The sequence below is a fragment of the Pseudophryne corroboree genome, chromosome 8 (genome assembly GCF_028390025.1).
Source record: "Pseudophryne corroboree isolate aPseCor3 chromosome 8, aPseCor3.hap2, whole genome shotgun sequence".
In the NCBI taxonomy this organism is placed as follows: Eukaryota; Metazoa; Chordata; class Amphibia; order Anura; family Myobatrachidae; genus Pseudophryne; species Pseudophryne corroboree.
In genome coordinates, this window is record NC_086451.1 from 402040248 (window position 1) to 402055482 (window position 15235).

Here is a 15235-nt window from a genome sequence, read left to right on the forward strand (position 1 = left end):
CCATTCAAGCCTATACAACTGACCACGATATAGGAGGTGGAATGCACCTGTCTCAAGCGCAGTGGAGAATGATTTCAACGTTGTGCAAGGTTCTGCAACCTTTTGAACTTGCCACACGTGAAGTTAGTTCAGACACTGCCAGCCTGAGTCAGGTCATTCCCCTCATCAGGCTTTTGCAGAAGAAGCTGGAGACATTGAAGGAGGAGCTAAAACAGAGCGATTCCGCTAGGCATGTGGGACTTGTGGATGGAGCCCTTAATTCGCTTAACAAGGATTCACGGGTGTAGGAAAAAAACGGATAATTTGAGACAGGAGTCCCAAATATCCACAACCGGCGCTAATTAGTTATATTTTATTTTATTAAGATCTTTGTCTCTTTAAAGCTGCTGAGTAAAACAGCTTGCTAAGCTGCACAACAAAGACAATTAGAACACAAAAGAGAATAACTCTGCGCTTTAGAGACACCTTAAAATTATGTTACGTGTGGTCTGTCATGTCGGATAAATAACTCAGTGAGACTTTGTATATTGATATTTTTTATCTAAGATTGTCAACATGTAACATTTATTATACAACTCTGAGTAATTTAGTAGCTTTTATGTATAAAATCTAATTAGTAGTAGATAGGCAGTTAAAAAGACTTGAAATTCAGCACTAAAAATTACACTTTGTATAACAGTATAATTAGATGTTTATAAACACATGGTAACAGGGTGTGAACCGTTACTCTCCCAGAATAACGGTATAATTAAACACTTAATAACAAAGAATAAAACGTTACTCTCCTAGTAGCTATTAGTATATAATATTACACTGGCGTCCCAGTGTGTTATAGGAATAAATGTCCCGTATATAGTTCACAGTAATTAGAGTCTTATTAAGACAGCAATGGCTTAGGTATAATTACCCCCGTGTTGGTTCCTGACGGTTCCGTTTGGTAATGTTACACGTGGTAAACTTATTGCTGGATAGTACTGTGCAAAACAGCCCCGCTGGGAGATATATGTGTCCCCACTCTCCCGTCAATGCTGCCCGCTGTTACACTCTGCGGCTACTTGATTTTGAAAGGGTGTATAGTCCTCACGGCGGAGGTCAGACCAGACTCACCCGATACACAGCAGCAGGTCCCCGTTATGGTTGATGCTTATGCTGTTTGATGGGGTCTTGTGCGATCACCCGTAGTGCTGCTCAGCAATCTAGACCTCCGTGGCAGAAGGCGTGGGATTCAGCCGAAGAGAGCCGGGTGCATTTACAGCGGTGTGCGGGAGCTGTTTGAGATGGCGGTGAATAGCAGTCGGAGAGTACTTTCAAAGAAGTGGGCGTCAACGCGTTTCGTCTCCTAGCAACCGGAGACTTCCTCAAGACGTCTTGAGGAAGTCTCCGGTTGCTAGGAGACGAAACGCGTTGACGCCCACTTCTTTGAAAGTACTCTCCGACTGCTATTCACCGCCATCTCAAACAGCTCCCGCACACCGCTGTAAATGCACCCGGCTCTCTTCGGCTGAATCCCACGCCTTCTGCCACGGAGGTCTAGATTGCTGAGCAGCACTACGGGTGATCGCACAAGACCCCATCAAACAGCATAAGCATCAACCATAACGGGGACCTGCTGCTGTGTATCGGGTGAGTCTGGTCTGACCTCCGCCGTGAGGACTATACACCCTTTCAAAATCAAGTAGCCGCAGAGTGTAACAGCGGGCAGCATTGACGGGAGAGTGGGGACACATATATCTCCCAGCGGGGCTGTTTTGCACAGTACTATCCAGCAATAAGTTTACCACGTGTAACATTACCAAACGGAACCGTCAGGAACCAACACGGGGGTAATTATACCTAAGCCATTGCTGTCTTAATAAGACTCTAATTACTGTGAACTATATGCGGGACATTTATTCCTATAACACACTGGAACGCCAGTGTAATACTATATACTAATAGCTACTAGGAGAGTAACGTTTTATTCTTTGTTATTAAATGTTTAATTATACCGTTATTCTGGGAGAGTAACGGTTCACACCCTGTTACCATGTGTTTATAAACATCTAATTATACTGTTATACAAAGTGTAATTTTTAGTGCTGAATTTCAAGTCTTTTTAACTGCCTATCTACTACTAATTAGATTTTATACATAAAAGCTACTAAATTACTCAGATTTGTATAATAAATGTTACATGTTGACAATCTTAGATAAAAAATATCAATATACAAAGTCTCACTGAGTTATTTATCCGACATGACAGACCACACGTAACATAATTTTAAGGTGTCTCTAAAGCGCAGAGTTATTCTCTTTTGTGTTGTAAGGATTCACGGGTGGTCAATCTGTTGAAATCACAGCACTACATTTTGGCCACCGTGCTCGATCCTAGATTTAAAACCTACCTTGGATCTCTCTTTCCGGCAGACACAAGTCTGCTGGGGTTCAAAGAACTGCTGGTGAGAAAATTGTCAAGTCAAGCGGAACGCGACCTGTCAACATCTCCTCCTTCATATTCTCCCGCAACTGGGGGTGCGAGGAAAAGGCTCAGAATTCCGAGCCCACCCACTGGCGGTGATGCAGGGCAGTCTGGAGCGACTGCTGATGCTGACATCTGGTCCGGACTGAAGGACCCGACAACGATTACGGACATGTCGTTTACTGTCACTGCATATGATTCTCTCCCCATTGAAAGAATGGTGGAGGATTATATGAGTGACCGCATCCAAGTAGGCACGTCAGACAGTCCGTACTTATACTGGCAGGAAAAAGAGGCAATTTGGAGGCCCTTGCACAAACTGGCTTTATTCTACCTAAGTTGCCCTCCCACAAGTGTGTACTCCGAAAGAGTGTTTAGTGCCGCCGCTCACCTTGTCAGCAATCGGCGTACGAGGTTACATCCAGAAAATGTGGAGAAGATGATGTTCATTAAAATGAATTATAATCAATTCCTCCGTGGAGACATTGACCAGCAGCAATTGCCTCCACAAAGTACACAGGGAGCTGAGATGGTGGATTCCAGTGGGGACGAATTGATAATCTGTGAGGAGGGGGATGTACACGGTGATATATCGGAGAATGATGATGAGGTGGACATCTTGCCTCTGTAGAGCCAGTTTGTGCAAGGAGAGATTAATTGCTTCTTTTTTGGTGGGGGTCCAAACCAACCCGTCATTTCAGTCACAGTCGTGTGGCAGACCCTGTCACTGAAATGATGGGTTGGTTAAAGTGTGCATGTTCTGTTTATACAACATAAGGGTGGGTGGGAGGGCCCAAGGACAATTCCATCTTGCACCTCTTTTTTCTTTCATTTTTCTTTGCGTCATGTGCTGTTTGGGGGGTGTTTTTTGGAAGGGCCTGCAGTGCCACTCCTAGATGGGCCAGGTGTTTGTGTCGGCCACTAGGGTCGCTTAGCTTACTCACACAGCTACCTCATTGCGCCTCTTTTTTTCTTTGCGTCATGTGCTGTTTGGGGAGTGTTTTTTGGAAGGGCCATCCTGCGTGACACTGCAGTGCCACTCCTAGATGGGCCAGGTGTTTGTGTCGGCCACTAGGGTCGCTTAGCTTACTCACACAGCTACCTCATTGCGCCTCTTTTTTTCTTTGCGTCATGTGCTGTTTGGGGGGTGTTTTTTGGAAGGGCCATCCTGCGTGACACTGCAGTGCCACTCCTAGATGGGCCAGGTGTTTGTGTCGGCCACTAGGGTCGCTTATCTTAGTCACACAGCTACCTCATTGCGCCTCTTTTTTTTCTTCTTTGCGTCATGTGCTGCTGTTTGGGGAGTGTTTTTTGGAAGGGCCATCCTGCGTGACACTGCAGTGCCACTCCTAGATGGGCCAGGTGTTTGTGTCGGCCACTAGGGTCGCTTAGCTTACTCACACAGCTACCTCATTGCGCCTCTTTTTTTTTTTGCGTCATGTGCTGTTTGGGGAGTGTTTTTTGGAAGGGCCATCCTGCGTGACACTGCAGTGCCACTCCTAGATGGGCCAGGTGTTTGTGTCGGCCACTAGGGTCGCTTAGCTTACTCACACAGCTACCTCATTGCGCCTCTTTTTTTCTTTGCGTCATGTGCTGTTTGGGGAGTGTTTTTTGGAAGGGCCATCCTGTGTGACACTGCAGTGCCACTCCTAGATGGGCCAGGTGTTTGTGTCGGCCACTTGGGTCGCTTAGCTTAGCCATCCAGCGACCTTGGTGCAAATTTTAGGACTAAAAATAATATTGTGAGGTGTGAGGTGTTCAGAATAGACTGAAAATGATTGGAAATTATGGTTATTGAGGTTAATAATACTTTGGGATCAAAATGACCCCCAAATTCTATGATTTAAGCTGTTTTTTAGGGTTTTTTGAAAAAAACACCCGAATCCAAAACACACCCGAATCCGACAAAAAAAATTCGGTGAGGTTTTGCCAAAACGCGTTCGAACCCAAAACACGGCCGCGGAACCGAACCCAAAACCAAAACACAAAACCCGAAAAATTTCCGGTGCTCATCACTAACCACACCCAAATCTAACTCTCTCTGCACATGTTAAATCTGCCTCCCCTGCAGTGCACATGGTTTTGCCCAACTGCTAAAAAAAATTCCTGCTGCGATCAACTTGGAATTACCCCCATGATGCAAAGAAAAGAGAAAAAGAGGTGCACTGTGGTCGCTGGATGGCTAAGCTAAGCGACACAAACACCTCAATATCAAAGGAATTATTTGTTCTAATCAATGGTATTATTGGTGCAAATCACTGGAAGAAAATGACAAAATCACAGGAATTATTGGTCCAAATCACTGGAAGAAAATGACAAAATCACTGGAATCATTTAGCAAGATCACTGTAATTAATAATTAATTATAAATCACTGATATTATTTGGTAAAATCTCGCTATCGCCTGCCTAGTGAAGTGGAATCTAGATGATATTTTGTACCGGGGACACAATAACTTCATCAATTGTCTAAATCCCAATGCACTAATGGCGGAAAACGGGCGCACGTCTAACAGTGCACTGATTATACTGAGAACTGATAATACTGATCAATCACTGATTATACCGAGAACTGATTTTACTGAGCACTGATGATACTGCGGAGAACTGACACTGAGCAGCGAGAACAGCACTGGACTATTGTACAGTAGTATACTGGTCACCACAATGCAGCACTGACACTGAGCACTGTACTGCTGTACTGTACAACTATATACTGTTGGTCACCAAAATGCTGCACTGTACTACTATTTATACTGCTCACAACAATGCAGCACAGATATGGATACTTGCAGTGACACGGAGCTGCAAGATACAGCAATGGCCTACTGTACTGTACAACCATATACTGTTGGTCACCAAAATGCTGCACTGTACTACTATATATAATATATATAGTATGCACTGGTCACACAGCAATGCAGCAGATATTGAGCACTGATGATCAGGATACTGTCTAGAACCAAGTCTGACACGGAGCTGCAAGATACAGCAATGGCCTACTGTACTGTACTACTATAATTATATACTGGTGGTCCCCACAATGCAGCACACTGAGCACAGATATTTGCAGCACACTGAGCACAGATATAGAGCTTTTCAGGCAGAGAATTTAGATATTTGCAGCACACTGAGCACAGGTATTTGCAACACACTGAGCACAGATACGGAGCTTTTCACGGAGAGAACGTAGCCACGTCCTCTCCGTTCAATCTCCAATGCACGAGTGAAAATGGCGGCGACGCGTGAATCTTTATATAGAATACGAATCTCGTGAGAATCAGACAGCGGGATGATGACGTTTGGCCTCGTTTGGGTTAACCGAGCAAGGCGGGAAGATCCGAGGCTGCCTCGGACCCGTGTAAAATGGGTGAAGTTCGGGGGGTTCGGCTCTCGAGGAACCGAACCCGCTCATCTCTAATTTCCACGTTACTGCTTTCCAAGATTTGAAAAATCTCTCTCTATAGCTTATTCCACTCTGCTGATCCCAGCAAGCACAAGTTAACTACAAGTGCCAGCATACACATGGTTGGCAGCAGAGCCGGCGCTACCCGCTCAGCAGAGCCTGCAATGCAGGGAGGCGCTGTGTTGGAGAGGCGCTCTCCCTGCTCTGCTGGCGTCCATGTGCACTGCTGCCCTCCTCTACCCGCCTTCCTCCCACTGAAGAATGCCGCCGCGGACCTGCAGTATGCCCCTGAGAAAAAGTCTCTAGCAGTTGTAAGTGAGCCCGGTCCCCGGAGCTCAGGGAGCTGATGCTGTGTGTGGTCTCCCGAATGCAGATCACATGACTGGTGCTGAACAGTCATGTGTCCAGGAAGTGTCAGCTCTACAGGGAGGGTGAGTCCTGCTGTCTATATACAGTACAGTAGGGGCACAGAGAGTGTGTGTGTGTGTGTGGTGGCATAGTATATGTGTGTATGGAGGCACAGTATATGTGTGTATGAGGGCACAGTGTGTATGGTGGCACAGTATATGTGTGTGTGGTGGCATAGTATATGTGTGTATGGTGGCACAGTATATGTGTGTGTATGGGGGCATAGTATATGTGTGTATGAGGGCACAGTGTGTATGGTGGCACAGTATATGTGTGTATGGTGGCACAGTATATGTGTGTGTATGGGGGCATAGTATATGTGTGTATGGGGGCACAGTATATGTGTGTGTGTATGGGGGCACAGTATATGTGTGTATGGGGGCACAGTATATGTGTGTGTATGGGGGCATAGTATATGTGTGTATGGGGGCACAGTATATGTGTGTGTATGTGGGCACAGTATATGTGTGTGTATGGGGGCATAGTATATGTGTGTATGGGGGCACAGTATGTGTGTGTATGGGGGCATAGTGTATGTGTGTATGGTGGCACAGTATATGTGTGTATGGTGGCACAGTATATGTGTGTGTATGGGGGCATAGTATATGTGTGTGTATGGGGGCATAGTGTATGTGTGTATGGTGGCACAGTATATGTGTGTATGGTGGCACAGTATATATGTGTGTATGGGGGCATAGTATATGTGTGTATGGGGGCACAGTATATGTGTGTGTATGGGGGCATAGTGTATGTGTGTATGGTGGCACAGTATATGTGTGTATGGGGGCACAGTATATGTGTGTGTATGGGGGCATAGTATATGTGTGTATGGGGGCACAGTATATGTGTGTGTATGGGGGCATAGTGTATGTGTGTATGGTGGCACAGTATATGTGTGTATGGTGGCACAGTATGTGTGTATGGGGGCACAGTGTATGTGTGTGTATGGGGGCATAGTGTATGTGTATATGGGGGCACAGTGTGTATGGTGGCACAGTATATGTGTGTATATGGGGGCATAGTATATGTGTGTATGGGGGCACAGTGTGTATGGTGGCACAGTATATGTGTGTGTATGGGGGCATAGTATATGTGTGTATGAGGGCACAGTGTGTATGGTGGCACAGTATATGTGTGTAAGGTGGCACAGTATATGTGTGTGTATGGGGGCACAGTATATGTGTGTATGGTGGCACAGTATATGTGTGTGTATGGGGGCACAGTATATGTGTGTGTATGGGGGCACAGTATATGTGTATGGTGGCACAGTGTATGTGTGTATGGTGGCACAGTGTATGTGATCAGTGTGTATGGCGCCACAGTGTATGTGTGTGTGTGTGTGTATGGGAGCACAGTGTGTATGGGGGCATAGTGTATGTGTGTATGGGAGCACAGTGTGTATGGGGGCATAGTGTATGTGTGTATGGGAGCACAGTGTGTATGGGGGCATAGTGTATGTGTGTATTGGAGCACAGTGTGTATGGGGGCATAGTGTATGTGTGTATGGGAGCACAGTGTGTATGGGGGCATAGTGTATGTGTGTATGGGAGCACAATGTGTATGGGGGCATAGTGTATGTGTGTATGGGAGCACAGTGTGTATGGGGGCATAGTGTATGTGTGTATGGGGGCATAGTGTATGTGTGTATGTGAGCACAGTGTGTATGGGGGCATATTGTATGTGTGTATGGGAGCACAGTGTGTATGGGGGCATAGTGTATGTGTGTATGGGAGCACAGTGTGTATGGGGGCATAGTGTATGTGTGTATGGGGGCATAGTGTATGTGTGTATGGGAGCACAGTGTGTATGGGGGCATAGTGTATGTGTGTATGGGAGCACAGTGTGTATGGGGTCACAGTATATGTGTGTATGGGGGCACAGTGTATGTGTATGGGAGCACAGTCTGTGTGTATGGTGGCACAGTATATGTGTGTATGTAGATGGGGGCAGTGTGTATGGTGGCACAGTGTGTGTGTGTGTGTGTATGGGGGCACAGTGTATGTGTGTGTTTATATGTATAAAATTGTTCTACTGTGTGGTGTACTTTAAATTGGGGGTACTATTGTATGGATACGCCCCTTCTTTGTGAGACCCCACCCCTTTGTGGCACGCATCTTCGGTGCGCACTGTCCCTTAAGTATGGGAGAGAGGGCGCAAATTTGTAGTTTGCAGGGAGGCGTTGGACACCCTAGCACCGGCCCTGGTTGGCAGGACATGTTGGTACTTACAGAACTACTGAAATCGCCATGGATTGGCAGCCAGAGCCAGAGGCGTCACCAGGTGTGGTGACACCCGGTGCGCACCCCTTATGTACTGCCGCAAAAAGGGGGCGTGGGCTTACAGCTAGGGGGCGTGGCTTCGCGGGGATACTGGTATCGTCACTCTGGGGCGTGCGCTTCCCCCAGAGACGGTCTCAGTGTGCTGTCGGCTCCTCTGCTATGACAGGAGCCGGGTGCTGTAGCGGAATTTCACACTGCAGCACCTGGCTCCTGTCACTGCGGAGGAGCTGACATTTGGTGTCACCCCCTCCAGGTGTCACACCCGGGTGCGGGCCGCACCCCCCGCACCCTCCTTGTGACGCCACTGGCCAGAGCATGCTGAAACCAATAGTCTATGGGTGAGATTCAAATTTCATCCCCCCTCTCCCGACCCAGTCTTGCCCACCGGCAGTATTCTAATGTTACTGCGGAGGGGCGCGACAAGTTCATTTCAGCTCGCTACCCCCATGTGTAAAGAGATCCGTTTGGGCACCCAGTTGGTACTTTAGTCGTGTTTAGGTGCTTTGCTCACCTAAACCTGACTGTAACGAGTGCAATCAGCGCGATAAGTGGGGGCAATTGAATATCGCCCCGTGATCTCCCATCACTTTAGATGGGATATCGGGGGTGTGATAAGATTTGAATCCTCCCCCCCTATCTGTAATAAAATACAATGTAATAACACACACAACTAATTTAAGCATTGAATTGGCAAGCAAAAAGCAAAATGGTCAATAAAAAAACACTTATCTGTTTAAGAAGATGTGAATTCACTTTTACAATGGAATTTCTAATGTTTGCAGGATATCGATATTTTCCCAGCACTGACATCTGTGCTGAAAGATCCGTCCTGTTTTAAGTACCCAACAGAATTTAACCCCGAAAATTTCCTCAACGAGAAGGGAGAGTTTCAGAAGAATAATGCCTTCATGCCTCTAGCTGCAGGTAAACACCTTACACAGGTTGAGTATCCCTTATCCAAAATGCTTGGGACCAGGAGTATTTTGGATATCGGATTATTTCATATTTTGGAATAATTGCATACCATAATGAGATGTGATGGCGATGGGACCCAAGTCTAAGCACAGAATGCATTTATGTTTCATTTACACCTTATACCCACAGTCTGAAGGTCATTTTAGCCAATATTTTAATAATTTTGAGCATTAAACAAAGTGTGTGTACATTATTCTTAGGATAAGTTGCAAAACACCAATGTCACAAGGTCAGGGTCACAGGAATGGTAGCCTAAACAAGCCAAGCTGAGGTCAGTGGCACAGGCAGAGAATTGTAGTCAGAATAACCAGAGTCCAGTACACAAGCAGGAATCACAAGCAAACACTAGAGCACAGTAATACCCCTTTTCCACTAGCTCCTTAAAACACGGGTAAATGCGCGGGGGCGCGCATTTACCCCTGTTTTTCCCTAGTGGAAACGGGTTCCCTGTCTTATTCCCGGATCAAGTGATCCGGGAATCCTACCCGGGTAGCTAGCCGGGTTGAACACGTGTTCAACCCGGCTAGCTGTCTAGTGTGAACGGGTGCCGTTTCGAGGCGACACGGCTCCTGTTCACTGTGTATAGGGAGGGCGGCGCTCTCCCAGCGCCGCCCCTGCCGAGTCACTAGCGCTTCACCAACCCGGCAATATGCCAGGTTGGTGAGCACTGTCATTAGGGGGCTGTAGCACGGGTCGCAGCCGTGTCAGGCGACACGGCTGCGACCTGTGCTTTAAGTGGAAAAGGGGTATAAGTGAACTAATATGCTTTCACTGAATAGTGCTCAGAGTCGGTTCCGGTATGAATGGTCAACCGTGTTAAGGTTGACAGTCATTAGGTCGACCGCTATTGGTCGACAATGACATGGTCGACATGCACACGTGAAAGGTGCCTCACTCCGCTGCTGCTGGTCTCGGCACAAGTTACTATTCCCAATCGTAGTCCACATGGATATTAAAGTATGAAAAGGTTAAAATCATTTTTTAAAAGCCAAGTCGACCTTTTCATGTGTCAACATATCATGTGTTGACAATTTTCATTTGTCGACCATTTGACCATGTCAATGTCGACTAATAGTGGTCGACCTAGTGACTGTCAACCTGAGTAGGGTCGACCTGCCAAACGGATATCCTCAGAGTCTTCCTTAAATATGCTAGTGCAGTGGTTCTCAAACTCGGTCCTCAGGACCCCACACAGTGCATGTTTTGCAGGTAACCCAGCAGGTGCACAGGTGTATTAATTACTCACTGACACATTGTAAAAGGCCCACAGGTGGAGCTAATTATTTCACTTGCGATTCTGTGAGGAGACCTGCAAAACATGCACCGTGTGGGGTCCTGAGGACCGAGTTTGAGAATCTGTGTTCTAGTGATTCAAATTTGGTGCCAACATGACATCATGGTCACAGGCACCTATGCCTTTCAGGCTGTGGAGGAGTGGCATGTACATCCCTATGAGAGGTGCTGCAGTCAGGGTCAGCGAGTTGGAGCCCGCCCACATTCCAGAAAGAGCTGGAAAGGTGGCTACCCAGAGATACCACTGGACCGGATAAATCAGCACCATGTGAGGTGTCATGGCACACTGTATTTAAAAACCCTTAGTAATTTATCTGAATAAATCAGGTTATCACATTCAATATAAGCAGATACTGTACCAACTTATTTTCTCTGACGTCCTAGTGGATGCTGGGTACTCCGTAAGGACCATGGGGAATAGCAGGCTCCGCAGGAGACTGGGCACTCTAAAAGAAAGATTAGGTACTATCTGGTGTGCACTGGCTCCTCCCTCTATGCCCCTCCTCCAGACCTCAGTTAGAATCTGTGCCCGGCCTGAGCTGGTTGCACACTAGGGGCTCTCCTGAGCTCCTAGTAAAGAAAGTATTTGTTAGGTTTTTTATTTTCAGTGAGATCTGCTGGCAACAGACTCACTGCTACGAGGGACTAAGGGGAGAAGAAGCGAACCTACCTGCTTGCAGCTAGCTTGGGCTTCTAAGGCTACTGGACACCATTAGCTCCAGGGGGATCGAACACAGGCCCAGCCTCGGTCGTCTGGTCCCGGAGCCGCGCCGCCGTCTACCTTACAGAGCCAGAAGCAAGAAGAACATCCTGGAAATCGGCGGCTGAAGACTTCGGTCTTCATTAAGATAGCGCACAGCACTGCAGCTGTGCGCCATTGCTCCCTATGCACACCACATACTCCGGTCACTGATGGGTGCAGGGCGCTGGGGGGGGGGGGGGGCACCCTGGGCTGCAATTAGAGTACCTTACATTGGCAAATGGCACATAATATAGCCTAATAAGCTATATATGTGCAAAAATCCCCTGCCATAATATAAATATAAGAGCGGGAGAAGTCCGATGAAAAAGGGGCGGGGCTATCTCCCTCAGCACACTGGCGCCATTTCCTCTTCACAGTGCAGCTGGAAGACAGCTCCCCAGGCTCTCCCCTGCAGTTTGCAGGCTCAAAGGGTTAAAAAGAGAGGGGAGGGGGCACTAAATTTAGGTGCAAACTGTATATAAAGAGCAGCTATAGGGATAAATCACTTTCTGTTAGTGTAAATCCCTGATTAAATAGCGCTGTGGTGTGTGCTGGCAAACTCTCTCTCTGTCTCCCCAAAGGACTTTGTGGGGTCCTGTCCTCAGTCAGAGCATTCACTGTGTGTGTGCGGTGTGTCGGTACGGCTGTGTCGACATGTTTGATGAGGAGGCTTATGTGGAGGTGGAGCAGGGGCCGATAAATGTGATGTCACCCCCTGCGGGGCCGACACCAGAGTGGGTGGATATGTGGAAGGTATTAACTGACAGTGTCAACTCCTTACATAAAAGGCTGGATGACGTAACAGCCGTGGGACAGCCGGCTTCTCAACCCGCGCCTGCCCAGGCGTCTCAAAGGCCATCAGGGGCTCAAAAACGCCCGCTACCTCAGATGGCAGACACAGATGTCGACACGGAGTCTGACTCCAGTGTCGACGAGGATGAGACATATACACGATCCACTAGGGGCATCCGTTGCATGATTACGGCAATGAAAAACGTGTTACACATTTCTGACATTAACCCAAGTACCACTAAAAAGGGTATTATATTTGGGGAGAAAAAGCAGCCAGTGTTTTTTCCCCCATCAGATGAGTGAATGAAGTGTGTGAAGAAGCGTGGACTTCCCCCGATAAGAAACTGGTCATTTCTAAAAAGTTACTGATGGCGTACCCTTTCCCGCCAGAGGATAGGTCACGTTGGGAGATATTCCCTAGGGTGGATAAAGCGCTCACACGTTTATCAAAAAAGGTGGCACTACCGTCTCAGGATACGGCCGCCTTGAAAGAGCCTGCTGATAGAAAGCAGGAGGCGATCCTGAAGTCTGTATATACACACTCAGGTACTATACTGAGACCTGCAATTGCCTCAGCATGGATGTGTAGTGCTGCTGCAGCGTGGTCTGATACCCTGTCAGATAATATTGATACCCTCGACAGGGATACTATTTTGCTAACCATGGAGCATATTAAAGATGTCGTCTTATATATGAGGGATGCACAGAGGGATAATTGCCGGCTGGCATCCAGAATTAATGCAATGTCCATTTCTGCCAGGAGGGTATTATGGACCCGGCAGTGGACAGGTGATGCCGATACTAAAAGGCACATGGAGGTTCTGCCTTATAAGGGTGAGGAATTGTTTGGGGATGGTCTCTCGGACCTTGTATCCACAGCAACAGCTGAAGAAGTCAACATTTTTACCTCAGGTTCCCTCACAGCCTAAGAAAGCACCGTATTATCAAGTACAGTCCTTTCGGCCTCAACAAAGCAAGCGGGTCAAAGGCGCTTCCTTTCTGCTCAGAGGCAAGGGAAGAGGGAAAAAGCTGCACCAGACACCCAGTTCACCGGATCAAAAATCTTCCCCGCTTCCTCTAAGTCCACCGCATGACGCTGGGGCTCCACAGGCGGAGCCAGGTGCGGTGGGGGGCGCGTCTCCGGAACTTCAGCGACCAGTGGGCTCGCTCACAGGTGGATCCCTGGGTTCTGCAGGTAGTATCACAGGGATACAAGCTGGAGTTCGAGGCGACTCCCCCTCACCGTTACCTCAAACCAGCCTTGCCTGCTACCCTCAGAGAAAGGGAGGTAGTACTGGCGGCAATTCACAAGCTGTATCTTTAGCAGGTGATAATCAAGGTACCCCTCCTTCAACAGGGACGAGGTTACTATTCCACAATGTTTGTGGTACCGAAACCAGACGGTTCGGTGAGACCCATTTTAAATTTAAAATCCTTGAACATTTATATAAAAAAGTTCAAGTTCAAGCGATCTCCTTATAAAGGCGAGGTCCAAAGAGCAGTTGCTAGTCAGCATTGCTAGTCAGCGTAGCACTATCTCAGGAAGTGCTGCATCAGCACGGCTGGATTCTGAATATCCCAAAGTCGCAGCTGATTCCTGCGACGCGTCTGCTGTTCTTGGGCATGATTCTGGACACAGAACAGAAGAAGATCTTTCTCCCAGAGGAGAAGGCCCAGGAATTATCTCTGGTCAGGGACCTCCTGAAACCAAAGCAGGTGTCGGTGCATCTCTGCACGCGAGTCCTGGGAAAGATGGTAGCTTCTTACGAAGCAATTAATTTCGGCAGATTCCATGCAAGGATCTTCCAGTGGGATCTGTTGGACAAGTGATCCGGATCGCATCTCCAGATGCATCGGTTAATCACCCTGCCCCCGAGGGCCAGGGTGTCTCTGCTGTGGTGGCTGCAGAGTGCTCATCTGCTCGAAGGCCGCAGATTCGGCATACAGGACTTACCGCGGCTGCGTTTGACGGCATGGCGGTTGAACACCGGATCCTAAAGGAAAAGGGCATTCCGGAGGAAGTCATTCCTATGCTGATTAAAGCTAGTAAGGATGTGACCGCAAAACATTATCACCGCATATGGCGGAAATATGTTGCTTGGTGTGAGACCAGGAAGGCCCCAACAGAGGATTTTCAGCTGGGTCGATTTCTGCACTTCCTACAGTCAGGGGTGACTATGGGCCTCAAATTGGGTTCCATTAAGGTCCAGATTTCGGCTCTGTCGATTTTCTTCCAAAAAGAACTTGCTTCACTGCCTGAAGTTCAGACATTTGTTAAAGGAGTGCTGCATATTCAGCCCCCCTTTGTGCCTCCAGTGGCACCTTGGGATCTCAACGTGGTGTTGGATTTCCTAAAGTCGCATTGGTTTGAGTGTCAGAATTGGCGGCTTTGTCATGTAAAAGCCCTTATCTGATTTTCCATATGGACAGGGCAGAATTGAGGACTCGTCCCCAATTTCTTCCTAAGGTGGTATCAGCGTTTCATTTGAACCAACCTATTGTGGTGCCTGCGGCTACTCGGGACTTGGAGGATTCCAAGTTGCTGAACGTAGTCAGGGCCCTGAAAATCTATGTTTCCAGGATGGCTAGAGTCAGGAAGACTGACTCATTATTTATCCTGTATGCACCCAACAAACTGGGTGCTCCTGCTTCTAAGCAGACTATTGCTCGCTGGATCTGTAGCACGATTCAGCTTGCACATTCTGCGGCTGGACTGCCACATCCTAAATCTGTAAAAGCCCATTCCACGAGGAAAGTGGGCTCTTCTTGGGCGGCTGCCCGAGGGGTCTTGGCTTTACAACTTTGCCGTCAATAACAAAAACAAGAAAAAGCGCTAGGAAACTGGATAAGAATTTACTCACAATTTTAATAAAGTAAAAAATT

General features: G+C 47.6%; 1 protein-coding gene across 3 annotated transcripts in view; it reads left to right on the forward strand.

The window, feature by feature from the left end:
• The window catches only part of LOC134949301 (cytochrome P450 2G1-like), a 362663-nt gene that overhangs the window by 312823 nt on the left and 34605 nt on the right, over positions 1–15235 (forward strand). The window contains exon 9 of one of the 3 annotated variants that reach the window (XR_010183139.1): positions 9333–9413. The exons of 1 other annotated variant lie outside the window; for it this stretch is intronic. Coding sequence is in view for 1 of the 2 variants with exons in the window: in XM_063937796.1 (XP_063793866.1) it covers positions 9333–9474 (142 nt within the window). In the remaining variant the exon portion in view is untranslated. Of the gene's footprint in view, positions 1–9332; positions 9475–15235 lie in introns of those variants that run through there. One more of the 3 variants, XM_063937796.1, reaches the window with a different exon arrangement.